Raw genomic sequence first — 25666 nt, forward strand, 5'->3', positions numbered from 1 at the left:
TTCCAAAGGGAGAAGGGTGTAACACCCTGCCCTCAGAGAAAATGCTTTGTTCTGCCTTCCTGGGACTGGGCTGGCCAGACCCCAGGAGGGCAGAACCCTGTCTGTGAGGTGGCAGCAGCTGTAGCTGCAGTGCAAGCCTCAGTGAGCTGGTTTGGGAGTACTGAGGGTCTATGATGGAGCCCCCAGGATGCATGGAATTGGCTCCCCAATACCAGATTTGGCATGGGGGACAATTCCATGATCTTAGATGTGTTACATGGCCATATTCGGAGTTCCCATTGTGAAGCTACATATAGTTTTTGACCTATATGTAGTGCACACGTGTAATGGTTTCCCTGCACTCACAAAGTCTGGGAAAATGGTCCTGGACTATGTGGGGGCACCTTTGCTAGTGCAAGGGTGCCCTCACACTTAGTAACTTTGCACCTAACCTTCTGCAAGTGAAGGTTAGACATACAGTGGACATATGTTACTTTAGTGCAGTGAAAATGGCTGTGTAATAGTATGTGCACTATTTCACACATGCTACATTGGCAGTCCTGTGTAAGGGTTTGTCTGAGCTCCCTATGGATGGCTAAAGAAATGCTGCAGCCCATATGGATCCCCTGGAACCCCAGTGCCATGGGGTGCCTAGGTACCATATACTAGGGACTTATAAGGGAGGTCCAGTATGCCAATTGAAATTGGTAAATGAAGCCACTGGCCTACAGTGACAATTTTAAAAGCAGAGAGGACATAAGCTCTGAGGTTCTGATTAGCAGAGCCTCAGTGACACAGGCACTACATAGGCATACACATAAGGCCACAAACTATGAGCACTGGGGTTCTGGCTAGCAGGATCCCAGTGACACAGTTAAAACACACTGAGACATGCTCACAAACCGGCCAAAAGTGGGAGTACCCATGCTAAAAAGAGGCTACTTTCTCACATCATGGACCCCCCACCCAGGTCTCACTCAGGTGCTGTGCTGAGAAGTCCCCGCGGAGCTCAGGGGCCCCCCATACCGCGGGGGCATTTTTTATGCTAGTTGTTATTGTGAATGTAATATGACTAGAGAGTTCACAACACTGCAGGGAGGTGAGCAAGTTACTGTAATTTTTGCAGTGGTGCGTGAGAACTGTTATAACAGGAAAGTTATAACTAACTTTAGAATTTCTAAGGTTTTAAGTCTGTGTAGTTTAAGTTGGTTTTCTATATAAGTAAAAAAAAAAAAAAAAAAACGTTTTCCAGAGCTAGGCCTTATATGTATGTGTGTGTATATTTATATATATATATATATATATATATATATATATATATATATATATATATATATATATATATATATATATATATATATATATATAAAATGTGTGTGTGTGTGTGTGTGTGTATGTATATATCATATATATATCCCAAACAAAGGGCCTGCTGCTGCGTTGACCTGACCGAGACCGAGGGGGGGGGCACTGGTACAGCGGAATCGGCTGCCTGCATAACGCCACAAGTCTGGTCACAGGTTACAATCAGTACCGGATACCAGCATGCCAAATTTTTCTCCAAAAATGATTTTATTCAGTTTATCGCCATAACGAGTTTTGGCTGAACTCGGCCATATTCACCAAAGAAGATATGGCGTGCCGTTTTCTGGTATTGAAACGTGTGACCAGACTTAATTTTATTGTTATATATTGTATGTTTTTTTTTTCTTTCCCCCCTGCAGTAGAAAACAAACTGGTTGTGTTTTCTTAAAATGGGTTCTTTGGGACTGCTTCCCATGGTAGCGTTCTATCGATCGACTAAATTACTTATGGTTACTGAATGTAAACAGGCATTGCTCTGCATTTCTTGTGATAAATTAATTAATTTGTGCATGGTTTCCTTGATTTTTATTGTTATTATTATTGCTTTATCCTTACAACATAGCAACTTGAGATGGATTTGTCCGAAATTGAAAAAGGTATCGAAAGTGTTTTGCCGGATCTACAACAGGAACTAAATGCTAGAAAAGAATTCATGGAATGGCTTCATTCATTCAGTGAAACCAGTTCTGATGCTGTCAAAATTAATGCAGGACTACAAGAGGAAAATAAGCGTCTTGTGCAGTTTATTCTACTTCAAAATGAAAAGCTAAAGGTATACTAAACTCATTTGTACTCTTGAGAACTTGTTTGTTTGCGTGTAAGATATGTTCTCTGTATACTTGGATGGCGTTTTTGTAAAATGAAACATTGATCTACGGAACATTAAGTTACAGTTTTGATATTTTTCGTTTTGTGTTATTTAACGTACAGACCAGGCCCTGGGATGGTGAGAAATGAAGAAGCAAGTATCGCATATACCTGCAAAACCTAAAGGAAATATGAAAATATTACGGTAGACCGAAAGTATTAGATGGATTTATATAAGCCCTATAACAGTTGTATAAATCATTATAAAACTCGATTACACGGCACTCATTGAAATGACCTGTGCATCAAGGACATCATTCCCGATACACTTAACATGACACTTAAAAGTGTTCACAAATTGTTTGTCAAAACTGTAAATGCGCCTGCCTACTTTGAAATAATCCTTAACCAAATGAATTATCGGTTTTACGCATAACGTGCACCATGTAAACCACTAAATAAAGAGGTTGGTGTTTTTGATGTGGCTACGCTCCAAAGATTTTGCAGTTATAGTATTGGTCACTTGTTGCATTTTCTTTGACCCCTGCTATATAAATCTCTTTACTCACTCCAGTTCCATGCTGTTCTGTTTTGGAAAAGTGTTCACCCATCAATACACATGTGGGAACATTCTGGGCCTGATATGTCTGCAGTGGGACTGCCTGTTGATTCTTTTTTTTTTTTTTTTTTCTTTGCTCATTTATGTTCCCAATGACAGAGGAACTTTCTTTTCTGTTTTGTCTCGATGTCAACAGGTCCTTTTCTAGGATTTTTTTTTTACTTTTTCTTTTGTGTCACAGATTTTCTGAGGGATACTTCTAACTGCAGAATCCTCAACTTCAGAGTATTCGATAGTGCCAGACTGGATCAGAAGGATTCTTTTTTAGCAATAGACCCTGAGTGCCAGTAGTACGCGTTGTGCGGCTCTGGGTCAACCCCACTGTGAGAAAGTAGCCTCTTTCTAGCCTTGTTACCCCCACTTTTGGCCTGTTTGTGAGTGTATGTCAGAGTGTTTTCACTGTCTCACTGGGATCCTGCTAGCCAGGGCCCAGTGCTCATAGTAAAAACCCTATGTTTTCAGTATGTTTGTTATGTGTCACTGGGACCCTGCTAGTCAGGACCCCAGTGCTCATAAGTTTGTGGCCTATATGTATGTGTTCCCTGTGTGGTGCCTAACTGTCTCACTGAGGCTCTGCTAATCAGAACCTCAGTGGTTATGCTCTCTCATTTCTTTCTAAATTGTCACTAACAGGCTAGTGACCAATTTTACCAATTTACATTGGCTTACTGGAACACCCTTATAATTCCCTAGTATATGGTACTGAGGTACCCAGGGTATTGGGGTTCCAGGAGATCCCTATGGGCTGCAGCATTTCTTTTGCCACCCATAGGGAGCTCTGACAATTCTTACACAGGCCTGCCACTGCAGCCTGAGTGAAATAACGTCCACGTTATTTCACAGCCATTTTACACTGCACTTAAGTAACTTATAAGTCACCTATATGTCTAACCTTTACCTGGTAAAGATTAGGTGCAAAGTTACTTAATGTGAGGGCACCCTGGCACTAGCCAAGGTGCCCCCACATTGTTCAGGGCCAATTCCCCGGACTTTGTGAGTGCGGGGACACCATTACACGCGTGCACAACATATATGTCACTACCTATATGTAGCTTCACAATGGTAACTCCGAATATGGCCATGTAACATGTCTATGATCATGGAATTGCCCCCTCTATACCATCCTGGCATAGTTCGCACAATCCCATGATCCCAGTGGTCTGTAGCACAGACCCTGGTACTGCCAAACTGCCTTTTCTGGGGTTTCACTGCAGCTGCTGCTGCTGCCAACCCCTCAGACAGGTTTCTGCCCTCCTGGGGTCAAGCCAGGCTTGTCCCAGGATGGCAGAACAAAGGACTTCCTCTGAGAGAGGGTGTTACACCCTCTCCCTTTGGAAAATGGTGTGAAGGCAGGGGAGGAGTAGCTTCCCCCAGCCTCTGGAAATGCTTTCTTGGGCACAGATGTGCCCAATTCTGCATAAGCCAGTCTACACCGGTTCAGGGGACCCCTTAGCCCTGCTCTGGCGCGAAACTGGACAAAGGAAAGGGGAGTGACCACTCCCCTGACCTGCACCTCCCCTGGAAGGTGTCCAGAGCTCCTCCAGTGTGCTCCAGACCTCTGCCATCTTGGAAACAGAGGTGCTGCTGGCACACTGGACTGCTCTGAGTGGCCAGTGCCACCAGGTGACGTCAGAGACTCCTTGTGATAGGCTCCTTCAGGTGTTGCTAGCCTATCCTCTCTCCTAGGTAGCCAAACCCTCTTTTCTGGCTATTTAGGGTCTCTGTCTCTGGGGAAACTTTAGATAACGAATGTAAGAGCTCATCCGAGTTCCTCTGCATCTCTCTCTTCACCTTCTGCCAAGGAATCGACTGCTGACCGCGCTGGAAGCCTGCAACACTGCAACAAAGTAGCAAAGACGACTACTGCAACTCTGTAACGCTGATCCTGCCGCCTTCTCGACTGTTTTCCTGGTGGTGCATGCTGTGGGGGTAGTCTGCCTCCTCTCTGCACTAGAAGCTCCGAAGTAATCTCCTGTAGGTCGACGGAATCTTCCCCCTGCAACCGCAGGCACCAAAAAGCTGCATTACCGGTCCCTTGGGTCTCCTCTCAGCACGACGAGCGAGGTCCCTCGAATCCAGCAACTCTGTCCAAGTGACTCCCACAGTCCAGTGACTCTTCAGTCCAAGTTTGGTGGAGGTAAGTCCTTGCCTCACCTCGCTAGACTGCATTGCTGGGAACCGCAACTTTTGCAGCTACTCCGGCCCCTGTGCACTTCCGGCGGAAATCCTTCGTGCACAGCCAAGCCTGGGTCCACGGCACTCTAACCTGCATTGCATGACTTTCTAAGTTGGTCTCTGGCGACGTGGGACTCCTTTGTGTAACTTCGGGTGAGCACCGTTTCACGCATCCTCGTAGTGCCTGTTTCTGGCACTTCTCTGGGTGCTACCTGCTGCTGAGAGGGCTCCTTGTCTTGCTCGACGTCCCCTCTCTCTCCTGGTCCAATTTGCGACCTCCTGGTCCCTCCTGGGCCACAGCAGCGTCCAAAAACGCTAACCGCACAATTTGCAGCTAGCAAGGCTTGTTGGCGTTCTTTCGGCGGGAAAACACTTCTGCACGACTCTCCACGGCGAGAGGGATCCGTCCACCAAAGGGGAAGTCTCTAGCCCTTTTCGTTCCTGCAGAAACCTCAGCTTCTTCTGTCTAGTAGAAGCTTCTTTGCACCCACAGCTAGCATTTCCTGGGCATATGCCCATCTCCGACTTGCTTGTGACTTTTGGACTTGGTCCCCTTGTTCCACAGGTACCCTAGATTGGAAATCCATCGTTGTTGCATTGTTGGTTTGTGTCTTTCCTGCATTATTCCTCTATCACGACTTCTTTGTCTTCTGGGGAACTTTAGTGCACTTTGCACTCACTTTTCAGGGTCTTGGGGAGGGTTATTTTTCTAACTCTCACTATTTTCTAATAGTCCCAGCGACCCTCTACAAGGTCACATAGGTTTGGGGTCCATTCGTGGTTCGCATTCCACTTTTGGAGTATATGGTTTGTGTTGCCCCTATCCCTATGTGTCCCCATTGCATCCTATTGTAACTATACATTGTTTGCACTGTTTTCTAAGACTATACTGCATATTGTTGCTATTGTGTATATATATCTTGTGTATATTTCCTATCCTCTCACTGAGGGTACACTCTAAGATACTTTGGCATATTGTCATAAAAATAAAGTACCTTTATTTTTAGTATAACTGTGTATTGTGTTTTTTTATGATATTGTGCAAGTGACACTTGTGGTACTGTAGTAGCTTCACACGTCTCCTATTTCAGCCTAAGCTGCTCTGCTAAGCTACCATTATCTATCAGCCTAAGCTGCTAGACACCCTATATACTAATAAGGGATAACTGGGCCTGGTGCAAGGTGCAAGTACCCCTTGGTACTCACTACAAGCCAGTCCAGCCTCCTACACCCGCTCTGTCCCGAAAGTGACTGCTGGAACCTCATATAAGTGGCCCTCAACCATGCTGGCATTAGTTCCTTTCCTTCCGTACCATTCTACATGGATCCGGAGGTATCCTCCTAACTGTTAATTATCAGTTAAAGAATGTTTACTCCTCAAAACATTTATTTCCAGTGTGCAAAGGAACATAACCCTTCTTAAACCTACATGGTTTTAGCCTTGTGGGGACAGGGGCAAACAAATCTCAGTGACTGATCCCCACAAGGTGTGTTTCGGGAGTTTGGGCCATGACTGGCAGTTGTGTGAGGAGTGTGTCCTGATGCACTTGAAGGAGATCCGGGAAAGCAAAGCCAAGCTGTACATCGCTGAGCACAGTAAGAACTTATCTCAAATTAGAGGTCACAGACATGTTCTCGCTCTCAGAGCCTGTCTCTCAACAGGTTGTTGTCTCAAGCGTAGACTTCGGTAAGTACTGATCTAAATAGAAGTACAAGAGGTCCAAGTGAGCCTTGTCACTCTGTCTGTGATGCCAATCTGCCCCTCCGTCTCACTTTCGATCTACTACTGAGGAGAATCCTATTCTGTAGTTGGTCCTGATGCACCCCATATTTCCAGGTCCTTTGGTGATGCTCCTCCAGATGGAGGCATTATAGGAGACTGTGCACCACATCTTAAGCACCCTACCAGCTTTCTCTGCTGCCCTTTCAGGTCCCCTGGATCCTGAGAGTCCTCCTGTCCCACATCGCAGGAGTTGCAGAAAAGATGTCGTTCTTGGAGCTGTGAGGTGCTGGAGGCTGGGACTTTTTGGAGCTAGGTGGTCTCCAGTTTGAAAATCCAACAAGCATTTGCAACGACAAGGGTCCCGGCTAGGCAGCTCCAGCGAGGGACCACCAACTTACCAGTTGCAAGAACGATAGGTCAGACCTCTGGAGAGCCACAGAGCCGCCACGTGTGTTGTAAAGCCTTGAAGAGTCTGTGGGACAGCAGGATCCACAAACCGGTTGTCATTGAGGTGCCTGCTGATGCAGGAGAGTGACTCCTTCAATCCAAGGGAAATTCCTTCTTGCTTTCCTGAGTGCCGGCAGAGTTCTTGTGACTCTGGAGGATGCACAGCCACGGGGGTTGCCGAAGTCTTGCAGAACTTGGAAACAAAGTTTCAGTCGAAGCCCTCCTATTGGATACAGTCTTGCTCTTTGTTCCAGCGAAGAACAGCAACTGTTCCAGTGTCCAGGTTGCAGATGCGTTTTGCAGAGGAGACTTGTAGACTGATCTGGAAGTCTTGCAGGTGCATCTGGGGTCCCACCCTTAGGGGAGCCCCTTGGCAACCCAGGAAGAGGGTTTGGACAGCTTGTGCAGTGACCTGTTACCCTCCTAATTTGAGGGGGGTTGGCTAGCTTGACTAAGCAGTCATATGGTCCCAGGGGCCTTTGCTCTCCTTATTTCCAAGATGGCAGAATCGAGTGGCCACCTGGCAGAGCTCTGTGCACTTCGCAAGGGGAGGAGCTGGACACGGGGGGGGGGTCACTCCCCATCCATTTATACAAACACTTTTCTCCTTCCCGTCCACTTACACATGCACACGCATACATGCATGGACCGCCAGCACAACTGAGTCTAGTAACAATATAGTAGCGTTAATTTTATGCTTCACAATCCTTATTACAAATTACGGCCTGTAACAGAGATGATAGACTTCCTGGGTCCCTGGTGATTGATTACCCTGTGAGTAATTCACAGTGGGGCACTCACATACATACCTTCATACACACCCCTTGCCACCCTGTACCACATACACACACTCACCCGCTCTCCCCATTCACTCACACAAACACGCACTCCCGTCCCCGTCCACTTAAACACTCACATGTATCATATGTTGCCAATAAGGCAATTAATATTTATAAATGATGTGAGAAGGTAGCCTCTTTCATAGCATTGTTATCCCCACTTTTGGCCTGCTTGTGATTGTGTGTCAGGCCCTCATTCTGACCTTGGCGGTCGGCGGAGAGGCGGCGGTCGGACCGCGAACAGACCGGCGGTCCAAAAAATGGCATTCTGACCGCGGCGGTCACCGCCGCGATCGACCGCCACTTTCCCACTCCGACCGCCACGGCGGTCATGACCGACGGGCTGGAGTTTGCGCACTCCGGCCCGGCGGTCGACCCAAGACCGCCAACCGTATCATGACCCTGCTTACCGCCGCGGTTTTTGGCGGTCGGGAACCGCCATGCGAACCATGGCGGTAGGCACTATCGGGGCCAGGGAATTCCTTCCCTGGCACTGATAGGGGTCTCCCCCACCCCCCACTACCCCCCACGAGTCCTCCCCCCACACCCTCCACCCCCCCAGAGGTGGTACGAACCCCCTGCCCCCCCCCACCCCGACATGCACATACACGCACCCCGACATGCACGCACCCCCAACATGCACATATGCACACCCCCTACACACACACATACACAACGGGGGCACATACCCGCACACATACATGCCAACATGCGCACCCGCCGAACTACACACATTGCCCATAGGCACAGCAGCACCCCCCGCCCGCATGCACGCACTCACACACCCCCTCTACACACCCCCATGCACGCACACATCACACAACACCCCCCCACCCCCTCCCCTCACGGACGATCAACTTACCTTGTGCGTTGGTCCTCCGGGAGGCGACGGGAGCCATAGGGACGTGACCGCCAACAGAAGACCGTCACACAGAAATGTGGGTCGTAATTCTGGGGGCGGTGTTCTGCTGGCGTGGCGGTGGAGGTTGACCAGTCTCCACTTTCCCGCCGACCGCCAGTGTGGCTGCTGGCGGTTTTCCGGCAGAACGCTCCCAGCGGTCGGAATACGCGCAGCGGCATACCGCCGCGGTCGGCGGTCTTTACCGCGGTGGTAACTCGGCGGTCTTGCGAAAAGACCGCCAAGGTCAGAATGAGGGCCTCAGTGTGTTTTCACTGTGACACTGGGATCCTGCTAGCCGGAACCCCAGTGCTCATAGTGAAAACCCTATTTGTCGGTGTGTTTTGCCTGTCTCACTGGGACCCTGCTAGCCAGGACCCCAGTGCTCATAGTTGTGGCCTAAATGTGTATGCTTGTGTATTGCCTAACTGTGTCACTGAGGCTCTGCTAATCAGAACCTCAGTGCTCATTCTCTCTCTGCCAGTCACTGTAGACTAGTGACCACTTTTGCCAATTTCTATTTGCATACTGGAACACACTTATAATTCCCTAGTATATGGTACCTAGATACCCAGGGTATTGGGGTTCCAGGAGATCCCTATGGCAGGCAGCATTTCTTTTGCCACCCATAGGGAGCTCATACAAACCTTTACACAGGACTGCTATTGCAGCCTGAGTGAAATAACGCACACGTTATTTCACAGCCATTTTCACTGCACTTAAGTAACTTATAAGTCACCTATACGTCTAACCTTCTCTTAGTGAAGGTTTGGTGCCAAGTTACTTAGTGTGAGGGCACCCTGGCATTAGCCAAGGTGCCCCCACATAGTTCAGGGCCATTTCCCTGGACTTTGTGAGTGCAGGGACACCATTACACGTGTGCACTACATATAGGTCAATACCTATATGTAGCTTCACAATGGTAACTCTGAATATGGCCATGTAAGGTGTCTAAGATCATGGAATTGTCCCCCCATTCCAAATCTGGTATTGGGGAGCCAATTCCATGCATCCTGGGGGCTCCAGCATGGACCCCCAGTACTGCAAACCAGCTCTCTGAGGCTTGCAATGCAGCTACGGCTGCTGCCAACTTACAGATGGGGTTCTGCCCTCCTGAGGACTGAGCAGCTCAGTCCCAGGAAGGCAGAACAAAGCATTTCCTTTGGGAGCAGGGTGTTACACCCTCTCTCTTTGGAAATAGGTGTTACAGGCTGGGGAGGAGTAGCCTCTCCCAACCTCGGTAAATGCTTTGAAGGGCACAGATGGTGCCCTCCCTGCATAAGCCAGTCTACACTGGTTCAGGGACCCTTTCTCCCCTACTCTGGTGGGAAAGTGGACAAAGGAAAGGGGGGTGACCACTCCCCTGTCCATCACCATCCTAAGGGTGGTGCCCAGAACTCCTCCAGTGTGTCCCAGGCTTCAGTCATCTTGCTTTGCAAGGTGTGGGGGCACTGGTGGCTCAGAGTGGCCAGTGTCAGCAGGTGACGTCAGAGACCCCTCCTCATAGGTCCATACCTGATAAGGTAGCCAATCCCCCTCTCAGGGCTATTTACAGTCTCTTGTGGGTTCTCTTCAGATTCTACTTGCAAGTTTCCAGCAGGAATCCTCTGCAACTACTACTTCATCCTCTGACCTCGGATCAACCGTAGCCTGCTCCATGAACCGTTGTAACTGCAACAAAGTGTCCAGAAGGGCTACTTTTCCTCTCCAACTTCAGCTCCAGCCAGCAACTGCAACAGTTTCCACGGTGTGCATGCTCTGGGGACTCCCTGTCTCCACCCTGCACCAGAAGGACCGAAGAAATCTCATGTGGAGTGACAGTCACTCCCCTGCTCAAGTAAGCACCTTCTAAGTCGACGACCGGTTCTCTTGGACTCCTCTCCTGGCGACAAGCGTGCTCCTTGGAACACAGATGGTGGACCCCATCGACACAGACTGTCCTGAGGTCCTGCTGTCCCAATTTGGAGGAGGTAAGACCTTGCCTTCCCTAAGAATGACAGTGCCCCTGTGTACTGCATCTTCTTCACCTCCTGAGGCCTCAGTGCACTCTTTCGAAAATTACTTCATACACAGCCTGGCCCAGGTCCCCAGCACTCCATCCTGCGATGCTCAACTCCCTGAGTTGATCTCCGGTGGCGTGGGAATCTTCCTTTGCAGTGCTGCACCAACCGCGTTTTGCACCTCCTTTGGCCCCGTGTCCAGGGACTCCCTTGGGTGCTATCTGGTGTTCTGAGGGCTCTCTAAAGTGCTGAGAGCCCCCGTCTTCCTCCTCGCACAGAGTTGAGAACCCCAGGTCCCTCCTGGGTCCAGATAGTACCAACTTGATGCGAAAATGCGACTTTGCCGGAACCAAGGCTTGTTGGAAGAATCCAGTGCCAAATCTTGCCTGCATCCAACTTCTCTTCGTGGGACATCCAGTGCATCACACAGGAACCCGCTGACCTCTTCCTTGGGTGCATTTCTGCAGTCTTCATCCAACCGGGGACCCTTCTTTTGCCCCCTCTTCTGGGTTGGCAGGGGCTCCTGTCCTTCCTGGAACTTCTTTCGACTTTTGGACTTGGTCTCCTTCCTTTGCAGGTCTTCAGGTCCAGCAATCCACCTTTTGTTGTTTGCAGTCTTGCTTGGTTCTTGCAGCAACTCTAATCACAGCTTGTAGTGCGTCCTATGGAAACTTGCAGTACTTTATTCCTGTTTTTTTGGTCTGTGGGGTATTTTACTTACCATTGCTGTGTTCCTACTCTCCCAGCGATTCTCTAAACATTACACTTGTCTGGGGGGAATTCGTGATTCGCATTCCACTTTCTTAGTATATGGTTTGTGTTGCCCCAAGACCTATTTTCTCCCTTTGCATTCTATAGCATTTCCTATTGTTTGCACTATCCTATGTCTAATTACTCTTATTTTAGTGTCTAGTGTATATATTATGTATAATACTTAGCCCTTGTCACCCAAAGAAACTACCTTTATTTTTGGTAACACTGACTGTTGTCTTTACTTGCGCATAAGTACTCTGTAACTATAAGTGGTATTGTAGGAGTTTTGCATGTCTCCTAGTTCAGCCTAAGCTGCTAGAACACTACTACATTTCACTAATAAGGGATAACTGGACCAGGTCTAAGGTGTAAATACCCAAGGTACCCACTACAAACTAGGCCAGCCTCCTACATACTTGGCATAGGTTAGTATCAATCTTTTAAGTAAAACAGTAATGTACCCAGTTTTTGTAGCAAATGGCAATAAGCTATTTTAAAAGTGGACACAGTGCAAAATTCAACAGTTCCTAGGGGAGGTAAGTACAAGTTAGGTTAGCAGGTAAGTAAAGCACTTACAAGTTCAGTCTCCGGGCATAGACAGCCCACCGTTGGGGATTCAAGTTAACCCCAGCACCAGCAACACAGGGCCAGTCCGATGCAGAGGTCAAAGAGGGGCCCAAATAACATAGGTGCCTGTGGAGACTAGGGGTGCTCTGGTTCTAATCTGCTAGCAGGTAAGTACCTGCGTCCTTGGGGAGCAGACCAAGGGGGTTTTGTGGAGCAATGTGGGGGTCCCAGACAGGCACACAAAATACACCCTCAGCGGCACAGAGGTGGCCGGGTGCATTGTGCAAAGTACATGTCTGGTTTTATATTGGTTTGAATGAAGGGACCCAGGGGTCATTCTGGCGATTCAGGCAGGGCACAGGGGGGCTTCTCCAGCCAGCCACCGACTGGGCAAAGAGGAGGGTCGCCTGCTGGTCACTCCTGCACTGATAGCTGGTTCCTCTCGGGCCTGGGGGCTGCGGGTGCAGTGTTTCTTCCAGGTGTCGGTTTCTTTGTTACTGGGCGATCGCGGTCAGGGGGATCCTCTGTATTCTTTCTGCAGGCATCGCCATGGGGCTGCAGGGAGATCCTCTTGGGGTGGACATGCCATTGGAGTCGCGTGGGGGTCCTCGCTGCAGTGTTGGTTTCTCTGGACGGGGGCGTCGGGGCAGAATGTTGGGGACTCGCGCTTCAGGAATGAGGCTGGAGTCCCTTTTAAAGATGTTTTTTTTTTTTTTTTAACAGAGCCACTGTCTACGGGAGTTACTTGGTCCTTTGGGTTGCAGGGCAGTCCTCTGAGTCGGCAGAGGTCGCTGGTCCCACTGGATGCGTCACTGTTGCAGGCTGTTTGAGTCTGGAAACAGGCCGGTAGGGCTAGGGTCAAATCAATTGTCGTCTGACTTCTCTGCGGGGTTTCAGGTCATCAGTCCTTCTTCTTGTTCAGGTCATCAGGAATCTGATTTCCTGGGTTCAGGGTCACCCCTAAATACTGAATATATGGGTGTGTTAGGTCTGGGGGGAAGTAGCCAATGGCTACTGTCCTTAAAGGTTGCTACACTCAACTTGTGCTCCCTCCTTTTGGGGAGGGGGTCACATCCCTAATCCTATTGGGCTAAATCCTCCAAAATAAGATGGAGGATTTTCCAATGGGATGGGGGTTACTTCAGCACTGGTCACCATAGGGGTGGGCCTAGCTGAGGTGGTGACAACTCCTTGTTTTTCTCATTATCGTCCCTTACTTGCCGCCAAAAGTGGGGGCTGTGTCCGGGGGACGGGCATCTCCACTAGCTGGAGTGCCCTGGGGCATTGTAATACGAAGCCTGAACCTTTGAGGCTCACTGCTAGGTGTTACAGTTCCTGCAGGGGGGAGGTGTGAATCACCTCCACCCAGTGCAGTCTTTGTTTCTAGGCTCCGAGAGCACAAAGGTTCTCGCCCCAGGGGGTCAGAAACTAGTCTGTGGCAGGCTGGCACAGACCAGTCAGTCCTGCACTGAACGATTGGGTAAAATACAGGGGGCATCTCTAAGATGCACTCTGTGTGCATTTTTCAATAAATCCAACATTGGCAGCAGTGTGGGTTTATTATTCTGAGAAGTTTGATATCAACCTTCCCAGTATTCAGTGTAGCCATTATGGAGCTGTGGAGTTCGTTTTGACAAACTTCCAGACCATATACTTAATATGGTCACACTAAGAATGTCTAAGAATAGACTTAGACACTGTAGGGGCATATTGTTCATGCAGCCATGCCCTCACCTGTGTCATAGTGTACCCTGCCTTAGAGCATTAAGGCCTGCTAGAGGGGTGACTTACCCTTACCATAGGCAGTATTTTATGTGCATGGCATCCTGAGGGGGATGCCATGTCAACTTTGCATTTTTCTCCCCACCAACACACACAATCTGCAATGTCAGTGTGCATGTGTTAGGTGACGGGTCCCTTTGGGTGGACCAACGCATGCTGCAGCCCTTATGGACCTTCCCTGATCACAGGGGCCTTGGAGCCACGGATACCTTTTACAAGGGACTTTCTGTGTGCCAGGGGTGTGCCAATTGTGTTAACAGTGGTACATTTTTAGTGAAAGAACACTGGTGCTGGGGCCTAGTTACCAGGATCCCAGCACACTCTGTCAAGTCAGCATCAATATCAGGCAAAAAGTGGGTGGGTAGCTGCAACAAGGAACAATTTTCCTACAGGAGAGGCCTGCGAAAGACCAGCAGTGGTGGCTTTCGAACCCGCATTGGGTCCACGGCAGATCCCTCTCCCTTCCCCAGCCAGATCTATATATATAGTGACAGATGCTTCACTTCTGGTTTGGGGCGGCCACATAGGAGAGGCAGATATCAGAGGTCTCTGGTCTTCGGCAAAGTCTGGGCCCCATATCAGTCTTCCAGAGCTCTGGGTGATCAGGCTTGCGTTGAAAGTATTTCTTCCCTCTCTCAAGGGAAAGGTAGTGCAGGTGTTCACGGACAATACTTCCGCCATGTGGTACTTGTAGGAGGCTGGCCTGGTTTGTAGTGGGTAGTTTCGGTACTTACACCTTACACCAGGTCCAGTTATCCCTTGTTAGTAAATGTAGTAGTGTTCTGGCAGCTTAGGCTGATAAAGGTAGCTATAGCAGAGCAGCTTAGGCTGAACAAGGAGACCTGCAAAGCTCATGCAATACCACTTATAGTTACACAGAACCTATACACAAAGACAATAGTCAGTGTTACCAAAAATAAAGGTATTTATTTGGGTGACACAGTACCAAAAATATCTTAGAGACAATACTCCTGCTGGAGGTAAGTATTATACACAATAAATACACTAGACACCAAAATTAGACAAGTAAATAGTCATAGAACAATGCAAACAGTAGGAAATCCTATAGAATGCAATGGGGAAAAAATAGGTCTAGGGGCAACACAAACCATATACCAAAAAAGTGGAATGTGAATCACAAACTCCCTCCAAGCCAAGTGTAGTGTGTGCAGAATCACTGGGAGAGTAAGAATACAGTAAAAGTAAGTAAATTACCCCACCCCAGAGCCCAGAAAAGCAGGAGTAAAGTACTGCAAGCTTCCTTCTGACACAGTCAATCAATCAAGGATTTATAGAGCGTACTAATCACCCGTTAGGGTCTCAAGGTGCTGGGGGGGGGGGTGGCTACTGGTCGTAGAGCCATGTGTTGAGGCGTTTCCTGAATGTCGAGGTCTTGGGTCTGGCGAAGGTGGACGGTAGGGAGTTCCAGGTCTTGGCGGCTAGGTGAGAGAAGGATCTTCCTCCGGCGGTGGTGCAGCGGATGCAGGGGATGGAGGCGAGGGCGATGCTGGTGGAGCAAAGATTGCGGGTGTGGAAGGCGAGTCTGTGGTTGAGGTAGGCTGGGCCTGTGTCGTGGAGGTCCTTTGTGTGCGTGGATGAGGAGTTTGAAGGTGATCCTCTTTGATACTGGTAGCCAGTGAAGGTCTCTGAGGTGGGGGGAAATGTGGTCACGGCGTGGGATGTCCAGAATGAGGCGGGTGGATGCGTTCTGGATTCTTTGCAGCTTTGTTAGGAGTTTGGTTGTTGTTCCTGCATACAGGGCGTTTCCGTAGTCCAATCGGCTGCTGACCAGGGCGTGTGTGACAGTTTTCCTGGTTTCTACGGGAATCTACTTGAAGATTTTGCAGAGCATGAGTGTTGTAGCAGGAAGAGGAGATGGCATTGACCTGCTGAGTCATGCTGAGTGTGGAGTCCAAGATGAAGCCTGGGTTACGTGCGTGGGTGGTGGGTGAGGGCGCGGTTTCTAGGGAGGTGGGCAACCAGGAGTCATTCCAAGTTGAGGGGTTGGTGCCAAAGATGAGGATTTCTGTCTTGTCTGTGTTTAACTAGAGGTGGCTTGATTCCATCCCGCTGGCGATGGCAGGAAGTCCGTTGTGGAGGTTGTTCTTTGCAGTTGTAGGGTCTTTCGTGAGGGAGAGGATGGGCTGAGTGTCATCTGCATAGGAAACTATGTTGACGTGGTGGGTTCGTGCGATGTTGGCGAAGGGGGCCATGTAAACGTTGAGTGTGGGGCTGAACGAAGATCCTTGGGGAACGCCACAGATGATTCTGGAGGCTTCTGACACCTCGTTTTGTGGATTTTGCTGCAGCTAACCAAGTCTGCAAAGAACAACTGTTGGATTAGTTGACCTGAAGACCTGCAAAGGAATGGGACCAAGACCAGAAGTCGAAAGAAGTTGCAGGAAGGACAGGAGCCCCTGCCAACCCAGAAGAGGGTGCAAGAGAAGAGTCCCCGGTAAGTTGAAGACTGCAGAAATGCACCCTAGGAAGATGCCAGCGGGTTCATGTGTCATGCAAAAGATGTCCCACGGCGTGAAGATCGTTGCAGATGAAATTTTGTGTTGGAAGGCACCAACAAGCCTTGGCTACGGCAAAAGTGTGTTTTTCATTTAAACGGCGCTGATTGGACCCAGGAGGGACCTGGAGGTCTCAACTCTGTGTGAGGAGAAAGAGGGGGCTGTCAGCACTTTATAGAGCCCTCAGGATGCCAGCCAGCATCCCCAGAAGCCGCAGGATCCGAGTTCAAAGGAGGTGTAAAACGCGGTTGATGCAGCAGAACAGAAGACGGACCCACGCAGCCGGAGAACAACTCAGCAAGTTGAGTGTTGCAGGGTGGAGTGCTGGGGACCTGGGCCAGCCTGTGCACGAAGGAATTTTGCAAAGAGTGCACAGAGGCCTCAGGAGGCGAACAAGACTCAAAACACAGGGGTACCGTCCTTTTCGGGGAAGGCAAGGTCTCCTCCAAATTGCTTTGTGGCAGTTACAGCGTTTCTAGGAGCAGGCTGCGGTTGATCCTAGGTCAGAGGATTCCTGAAGGAAACTTTAAGCAGAATCTAAAGAGAACCCACAGGAGAGACCCTAAACAGCCCTGAGAGGGTGATTGGCTACCTTATCAGCTAACGACCTATCGGGAGGGGTATCTGACGTCACCTGCTGGCACTGGCCACTCAGAGCTCTCCAGAGTGCCCCCAAACCTTGCAAAGCAAGCTGGCTGAAGTCTGGGACACACTGGAGGAGCTCTGGTCACCACCACTGGGGTGGTGATGAACAGGGGAGTGGTCATTCCCCTTTCCTTTGTCCAGTTTCCCGCCAGAGCAGGGGAGAAGGGGGTCCCTGAACCGGTGTAGACTGGTTTATGCAAGGAGGGCACCGTCTGTGCCCTTCAAAGCATTTCCAGAGGCTGGGGGAGGCTACCCCTCCCCAGCCTGTAACACCTATTTCCAAGGGGAGAGGGTGTAAAACCCTGCTCTCAGAGGAAATGCTTTGTTCTGTCTTCCTGGGACTGGGCTGCCCAGTCCCCAGGAGGGCAGAACCCTGTCTGAGAGGTGGCAGCAGTTGTAGCTGCAGTGCAAGCCTCAGAGCTGATTTGGCAGTACTGGGGGTCCATGGCTCCCCAATTCTAGATTTGGAATGGGGGGGACAATTCCATTGTCTTAGACTTGTTACATGGCCATATTCGGAGTTACCATTGTGAAGCTACATATAGGTATTGACCTGTATGTAGTGCACGCGTGTAATGGTGTCCCCGCATTCACAATTCCAGGAAAATGGCCCTGAACTGTGTGAGGGCACCTTTGCTATGCAAGGGTGCCCTCACACTTAGTAACTTTGCACCTAACCTTCAGCAAGTGAAGGTTAGACCTATAGGTGACTTATAAGTGACTTAAGTGAAGTGAAAATGGCTATGAAATAACGTGTGCGTTATTTCACTCAGGCTGCAATGGCAGTCCTGTGTAGGGATTTGTCTGAGCTCCCTATTGGTGGCAAAAGAAATGCTGCATCCCATATGTATCTCCTAGAAACCCAATGCCCGGTATACTTAGGTACCATATACTAGGGACTTAAAAGAGGGGTCCAGTGTAGGAGGCTGGCCTGGCTTATAGTGTTTACCAATGGTACTCACACATTGTGCCAGGTCCAGTTATCCCTTATTAATAGTGTTCTAGCAGCTTAGGCTGATAGGTGGCTATAGCAGAGCAGCCAAGGCTGAACTAGGAGACATGCAAAGCTCCTACTATACCACTTATATGATATAGGTATTATATCCTAAGAAAGACAATACTCAAAGTTACTAAAAATAAAGGTACTTTATTTTAGTGACAAGGTGGCAAAAATATCTGAGGATACACTCCCTTAGCAGGTAAGTAAAATACACAAAATATACGCAACAAACCAAATCGGGTAAGTAAAACAGAAAGTAGTGCAAACACTGTAGAATACAATAGAATGCAATAGGCCTAGGGGCAACTCAAACCATATACTAAGAAAGTGGAATGTGAACCACGAATGGACCCCTCAGCTCCTGTACTGTGTAGAGGGTTGCTGGGAGTATAAGAAAACACTAAGGGTGTCCAAGATACCCCACCCCAAGACCCTGAAAAGTAGGAGTAAAGTACTACTATTTCCCCAGAAACACACTAAACTCATGATAAAGGATTTTGCAAAGACCACAACAGACTGCAAAGCACTGAAGACAGATTCCTGGACCTGAGGACCTGCAAGGGAAGGGGACCAAGTCCAAGAGTCACGAAAGTGTCAAGGGGGGCAGGAGCCCACTAAACCCCGGATGAAGGTGCAAAATGGCTGCCTCCGGGTGGAAGAAGCCGAAGATTCTGCAACAACGGAAGGTGCCAGGAACTTCTCCTTTGGTCAGAAGATGTCCCACAGCGTGCTGGATGATGCAGAGTTGTTTCCTCGCAGAAAGACCGCAAACAAGCCTTGCTAGCTGCAAGAGTCGCGGTTGAGGATTTTGGGTGCTGCCAGGGACCTCCCTTTGGAGGAGGAGGCAGAGGTGGCGCTCAGCAACATGGAGAGCTCATGCAGAAGCAGGCAGCGCCCGCAGAAGCACCTGAACAGGTGTTCAGAAGATCTGAGCATGACGGTCAACTCGGCACAACAAAAGAGGGTCCCACGAAGTCTGAGTCCAACTCGGCGAGTTGGGCAATGCAGGACGGAGTGCTGGGAACCTGGGCTAGTCTGTGCACGAAGGAAGTCTTGCAAAAGTGCACAGAAGCCCTAGCAGCTGCAGTTCACGCAGTACACAGGATTACTGTCTAGCGTGGGGAGGCAAGGACTTACCTCCACCAAATTTGAACAAAAGGGACACTGGACTGTCGGGGACACTTGGATCCTGCTCCTGTGTTCCAGGGACCACGCTCGTCAAGATGAGGGGACCCAGAGGACCGGTGATGCAGAAGTTTGGTGCCTGCTGGAGCAGGGGGGAAGATTCCATCGACCCACGGGAGATTTCTTTGTGGCGTCCAGTGCAGGATGAAGGCAGGCAGCCCCCAAAGCATGCACCACCAGGAAACAGTTGAGAAAGCCGGCAGGAATAGGCACTACAATGTCGCTGGTAGTCTTCTTGCTACTTTGTTGCAGTTTTGCAGGTGTCCTGGAGCAGTCAGAGGTCGATCCTTGGCAGAAGTCGAAGAAAGAGGTGCAGAAGAACTCTGGTGAATTCTTGCAAGTCGTCCACTGGAGAGACCCTAATAGCCCTCAGAGGAGGATTGGCCACCTAGTCAGGTAAGCACCTATTAGCAGGGGTCTCTGACGTCACGTGCTGGCACTGGCCACTCAGATGCCTCCAGAGTGCCCTCACACCTCTGGATCCAAGATGGCCGAGGTCTGGGACACACTGGAGGAGCTCTAGGCACCACCCTGGGGTGGTGATGGACAGGGGAGTGGTCACTCCCCTTTCCTTTTGTCCAGTTTCACACCAGAGCCGGGACTGGGGGATCCCTGAACTGGTGTAGACTGGCTTATGCGAGGAGGGCACCATCTGTGCCCTTCAGAGCATTTCCAGAGGCCAGGAGAGGCTACTCCTCTCAGGCCCTTCACACCTATTTCCAAAGGGAGAGGGTGTAACACCCTCTCTGAGGAAATCCTTTGTTCTGCCTTCCTGGGACTGGGCTGCCCAGGCCCCAGGGGGGCAGAAACCTGTCTGATGGTTGGCAGCAGCAGTAGCTGCAGAGAAAACCCCTGAAAGCTAGTTTGGCAGTACCCGGGCTCTGTGCTGGAGACCCGGGGATGCATGGAATTGTCCCCCCAATACCAGAATGGTATTGGGGTGACAATTGCATGATCGTAGACATGTTACATTTCCATGTTCGGAGTTACCATTGTGACACTACATATAGGTATTGACCTATATGTAGTGCACACGTGTAATGGTGTCCCTGCACTCACAAAGTCCAGGGCAATTGCCCTAAACAATGTGGGGGCACCTTGGCTAGTGCCAGGGTGCCCTCACACTAAGTAACTGTGTACCTAACCTTCACTAAGTGAGGGTTAGACATATAGGTGAATTATAAGTTACTCAAGTGCAGTGTAACATGGCTGTGAAATAACATGGATGTTATTTCACTTAGGCTGCAGTGGCAGTCCTATGTAAGAATTGTCTGAGCTCCCTATGTGTGGCAAAATAAATGCTGTAGCCCATAGGGATCTTCTGGAACCCCAATACCCTTGGTACCTAGGTACCATATACTAGGGAATTATAAGGGTGTTCCAGTGTGCCAATCAGAATTGGTAAAATTTGTCACTAGCCTGCAGTGACAATTTTAAAAGCAGAGAGAGCATAAGGTTCTGGTTAGCAGAGCCTCAGTAGTATAGTTGGGTACCACACAGGGAACACATATAGGCCACAAACTTATGAGCACTGGGGTCCTGGCTAGCAGGATCCCAGTGACACATATCAAACATACTGACAACATAGGGTTTTCACTATGAGCACTGGGGTCCTGGCTAGCAGGATCCCAGTTAGACAGTAAAAACACCATGACATATACTCACAAACAGGCCAAAAGTGGGGGTAACAAGGCTAGAAAGAGGCTACCCTCCTACACACACGTAGTCTGTTTATGGTGTTTGGAGCACGACCTCGACCCAAAGTCATGCTCCAAGTGATGGTCCATGCAGCAGAAGACTTTGAGGGAGCAGTACCTGAAGTTCAGGGTGGCCCAGCGCTCGACTCCACATCGTTCACTGTCATGTTCGAGAGGACGGTCTCGAGACAGTTTGTGCAGTCACCACCACTTGTCTTGTAAGTCTTTGGATCAGTCAGGTAAGAAGAAGTCAAACCATAGAGACTATAATCCATTAGGAGGTAATACACAAATTATATACACTAGTATGCAGAAAACAGTGCAATTAGTGAAAATCACAATAGTTAGAAATGGGCCTGAGGGAGCACAAACCATATACTAAGAAGTGGAATGCGAAAGTCGGTCCCCCACCTAGGCAAGTGTAGAGGGGAGCTGGGGGTCCTAGAAAAGCCCAAAGGCAAGTACCTTAACCTACCCCAGCGACCAGGAAAGCAGGGCTAAATCACAGTAACTTTCCCAGAACACACACAGAAACTAGAAGAATTGTGCAAAACCAGAAATGACTAAGGCACCAACAGTCGATTCCTGGACCAGAAGACCTGTGGAAGAAGGGGACCAAGTCCAAGAAGCACAGAACAGTCCAAGAAGGGCAGGAGTCCCTACCCACCAAGATGAAGGTGCAAGAAGTCAGCCACCGGTGAAGGAGTCAGCACTGCACTTAAGAAGATGAAGTTGGGTTCCTGGAGGATGCAGGAGAGGTCCCACGCCTGATGGAGAATTTCAGTCGGGTTTGCGTCATTTTAGTCCGCCAACAAGCCTTGGAACACGCAAAGCTCACGGTTAGCAGAAAATTGGCCCTGCTGGGGAAAAGGAAGGACCAGGTGGACTCTACCCAGGAGAGGGAGTGAGAGGGGGGCCCTCAGCAACACAGCCCAAAAAAGACCAGGCAGCGCCCACAGGACTGGGACAGGAGAGTCACAGAAGAGGACCACGAAGCACTAGGAAGAAGGCTCCCATGCTGCCGGAGATCCACTCAGGGAGCTGTGTGTCACAGGTTGGAGTGCTCGTGGTTGGCGCTTCAAGATGCATGAAGAACTTGGAGGAAGGATTCCAACAAGCCTTGGCAGCTGCAAATGATGCGGTGCACAAGGGTACTGTCCTGCGTGGACAGACAAGAGCTTACCTTCACCCAAGTTGGACAATTGGAAGAGAGGGCCGTCCGGGACCACTTCAGTCCACCACCCCTGATGCAGAATCCACGCAGCTCAGCAGGAGAGGGAATCCACACAGCCGGTCGTTGTCGCAGTTGGTTCCTGCATAAGCAGGGGAGTGACTCCTTCACCCCAAGGGAGATTCCTTCTTTCTTCTGATGCAGGCTGAAGACAGACTGTCCTCAGACGATGCACAACCAGGGAAATGTTGCAGTTGCTGGAAGAAGCCGGAGAGACTATGTTGCAGGAGGCATCTTACTTCTTTGTTGCAGCTTGAAGGGTCCTAAAGAGTCCAGATACAGTTTCTTCGGTCAGAAGTAGAAGTGGAGGATGCAGAGCATTCCTGCTGGAGTCTTGCAATCTGAATCTGAGGAACCATCCAAGAGAGAGACCCTACCCTAAAAGGGGGATTGGTCACCTATCTGGGTGACCGCCTATCAGGAGGGGGGCCCTTGACGTCACCTGCTAGCACTGGCCACTCGGATGTTCCCATACTTCCTTGCTAGCCTTGAATCCAAGATGACCAAACCCAGGGACCCTCTAGAGGAGCTCTGAGCACCACGCCTGGGGTGGTGATGGACAGGGGAGTGGTCACTCCCCTTTCCTTTGCCCAGTTTCGCAACAGAGCAGGGACTGGTTTATGCGAGGAGGGCACCACATGTGCCCTTCAGAGCATTTCCAGTGGCTTGGGGGAGGCTACACTTCCCAAGCCTGTAACACCTATTTCCAAAGGGAAAGGGTGTAACACCCCTCTCCCAAAGGAAATACTTTGTTCTGCCTTCCTGGGCTTGAGCTTCTCAAGCAACAGGAGGGCAGAAACCTGTCTGGGAAGTGGCAGCAGCTTGGACTGTCTGGAAACCCTCAGAAGGCTGTAACGGTAATATTGGAGGTCCTCTAAGGAGCCCCCAGAGTGCATGGAATCATACAACCAATGCTTGCAAAAGCCTTTGGGTACGATTCCAACATGTTTGATACCAAACATGCCTAAGTTCGGAGGTACCATTATGTAGCTGGACATAGGTGGTGACCTATGTCCAGTACACACGTAAGTTGTTGTAACCTGACTCTCAAAGTCCAGAAAAATGGACCTGGAGTTCGTGGAGGCACCTCTGCTAGTGCAGGGGTACCCTCACACAGGTACATTGCACCCTGTCCTCTGGGCTAGAGGGGCTACCATAGGGGTGACCTATAAGTGACCTGGTGTAGTGAAAATGGCAGTGAAAGGGTGCAGCCTCTTGAGGGCTCACTCCACCAGGGGCAAAGCTGCTACCACTGCTTTAGCAAGAGGTGCACCAGTCCTGGACATCTGTCAGGCTGCAACATGGGCATCTCTGCAAACATTTGCCAAGCACTACTCCCTAGATAGTCAGGTCCAGAGAGATGGGCATTTTGTCTGTTTGGTCTTACAAGACTTTCTAGTTTGAGGACAATTTGCCCAGGGAGTGCTCGCTTGCGTATCTATTCTAAAGGTAAGGAATCTGCAACTGAAAGTCTCTATCAGATGAACAAGTAACTTACCTGCGATAACACATTATCTGTTAGAGATCCTATCTAGCTGCAGATTCCTTACACCCGCCCATGCCTCCTCGCACTGCGGCTTCATTTCCTAGGGTTAAAGGTTGTCCCGTTCAGGGCCCTAGTTTTTTTGCACAGACAAAACTGTCGGACCTTTACATGGCTCTGCCCTTCTGGCGTGGAGGTTTATGGAAAAGTACTGATGTACGCGCACCTGGATGGTGCCTTTATAGGTGACCGTAAAGTCGCAGATGGCTCCAACGACGCCGACGATGCCACGTGGATCCGAACATCGCCACCTGATGGCGTGCGCAAGGGTGTTGCTCAGCAAAAGTTCTGGATCCCCAGCTGACACATGGAAATTCTAAAGGTAAGTAATCTGCAGCTTTACAGTCTCTACCATATAATACATTACCAAATGTAAGTAACTTGTTCTTTGAAAGATTCAGACCCTAAATACATCTCCTGGCTGAGTAGCGTATAAACAGTCAAAAAGATGGATACCCTGATTACAAACTATCAGCGGAGAATGTGTCTTATCTGAATATTGAATAACTTCTACAGAGGGCTGAATGTAGCAGTTAGCAATTTCTTATCGAAATCAAAATTACCAAATAGAAACCATGAATACAACAGAGAGGTATCAGTGTTGAACTTTTTTATAATTGTCCGACTGTTTCTTATGAGTTTTTGTTTCTTAGACTCTGGTTTCAATCAAAAGAATCACATTCCAAGATGCCTTCTTGTAGAAAACTAATTAGTAGCACCCCACCGCATCCTCTCCAAACTCAATATGCCTAAAGTTAACCCCCTTTCATCACCTGCACACAATACTGGATAGATCTAAATCCCCTAAAATGGTCGATGGGAAGCTTAACTGCAAAATGTGTAAACTCACTGTTAGGTCTGTCTGGCAAAAAAAAATGGATATTCAGAATGCACCACTGTTCATGGAGAAATTGATAGAAAAGGAAGTTTAGTTAAAGTTCTTGGTAAACTGCTTCCTCCTCTAATTTGTCTTGATATACAAGCCAGGTTTGGTTTAGATAACCTTTAGTTTAATACCTCCTGAAATTAAAATGAGTAATCCCCAAATAAGGCTTTTTACTGATTCCAGATCTCAGTCCTACAGGAACAATTTGTCTCTAATGGCCAAGCTTTAGTAAAGATTTACAAACTTCTCTCTGAGTTGAATTGAAATGAATTAGTAAGTGAGAGCTTACTCTGGGTTTTTTTGCAATTGTAACCATGATCTCTAGCTACAGATTAGGCTATCTACATTCATGTCATTTTTCACCATTCAAAGAAAATTATGGACACCTGCCAGACTTTATATATTGGGCATTCTCACGAAAGCTTTGGTTTGGAATTGCCAAGATTCTAGATAGGATTCCCTACATAGGATGTATGAATGTTAGCATGAACAGTCCCTTTGGTTTGAAATTACTAAATACGTAAAAGAAATTCTCAACATAAATATTGAACTAAATCCCATTGTTTTTTGCATTGGCATTCAGTCAAGGGTAAATCAGCCTTGTCTAGAACTGGACAATCAATTACTGTTAGAGCTGTTCCTGATTCAGGGATTAAAATCATTCTTTCGGAATGGAAGTTTTCTTGTAACAATGGTAACAAATCCATTCATACCTGGTGGGCTTGTCTATTCTATCTGAGAAGTGCAGACAGTTTAATCCTCCATCAATCAAAACTTACAACTAACGATCATCCTCTCTGAAACAATTTATTTCAATTTCTGCAAAAACAACCCCCAATAATGCCTCTTAAACTGAGTGATATACTTTCATAATCCCACACAGATTTCTGAAGCTTTGACCTTCAATATATTTTCTTCCTTTTGCAATTAGATTAGTTGATGCATCTAGTAGTTTTTACTATTCTGCCTATAAGACGTAGGGCCCATTGGCTGAGCAAGATTACCAGGG

General features: G+C 48.8%; 1 protein-coding gene across 5 annotated transcripts in view; it reads left to right on the forward strand.

Moving 5' to 3' along the window:
* The window catches only part of CENPE (centromere protein E), a 1295748-nt gene that overhangs the window by 1146047 nt on the left and 124035 nt on the right, over positions 1 to 25666 (forward strand). For all 5 annotated transcript variants that reach the window (XM_069241483.1, XM_069241500.1, XM_069241509.1 and 2 more), the window contains one exon: positions 1907 to 2116. In XM_069241483.1, the coding sequence (XP_069097584.1) occupies positions 1907 to 2116 (210 nt within the window). The remainder of the gene's footprint in view (positions 1 to 1906; positions 2117 to 25666) is intronic.

This window comes from Pleurodeles waltl, chromosome 1_2, assembly GCF_031143425.1.
Source record: "Pleurodeles waltl isolate 20211129_DDA chromosome 1_2, aPleWal1.hap1.20221129, whole genome shotgun sequence".
NCBI lineage: Eukaryota > Metazoa > Chordata > Amphibia > Caudata > Salamandridae > Pleurodeles > Pleurodeles waltl.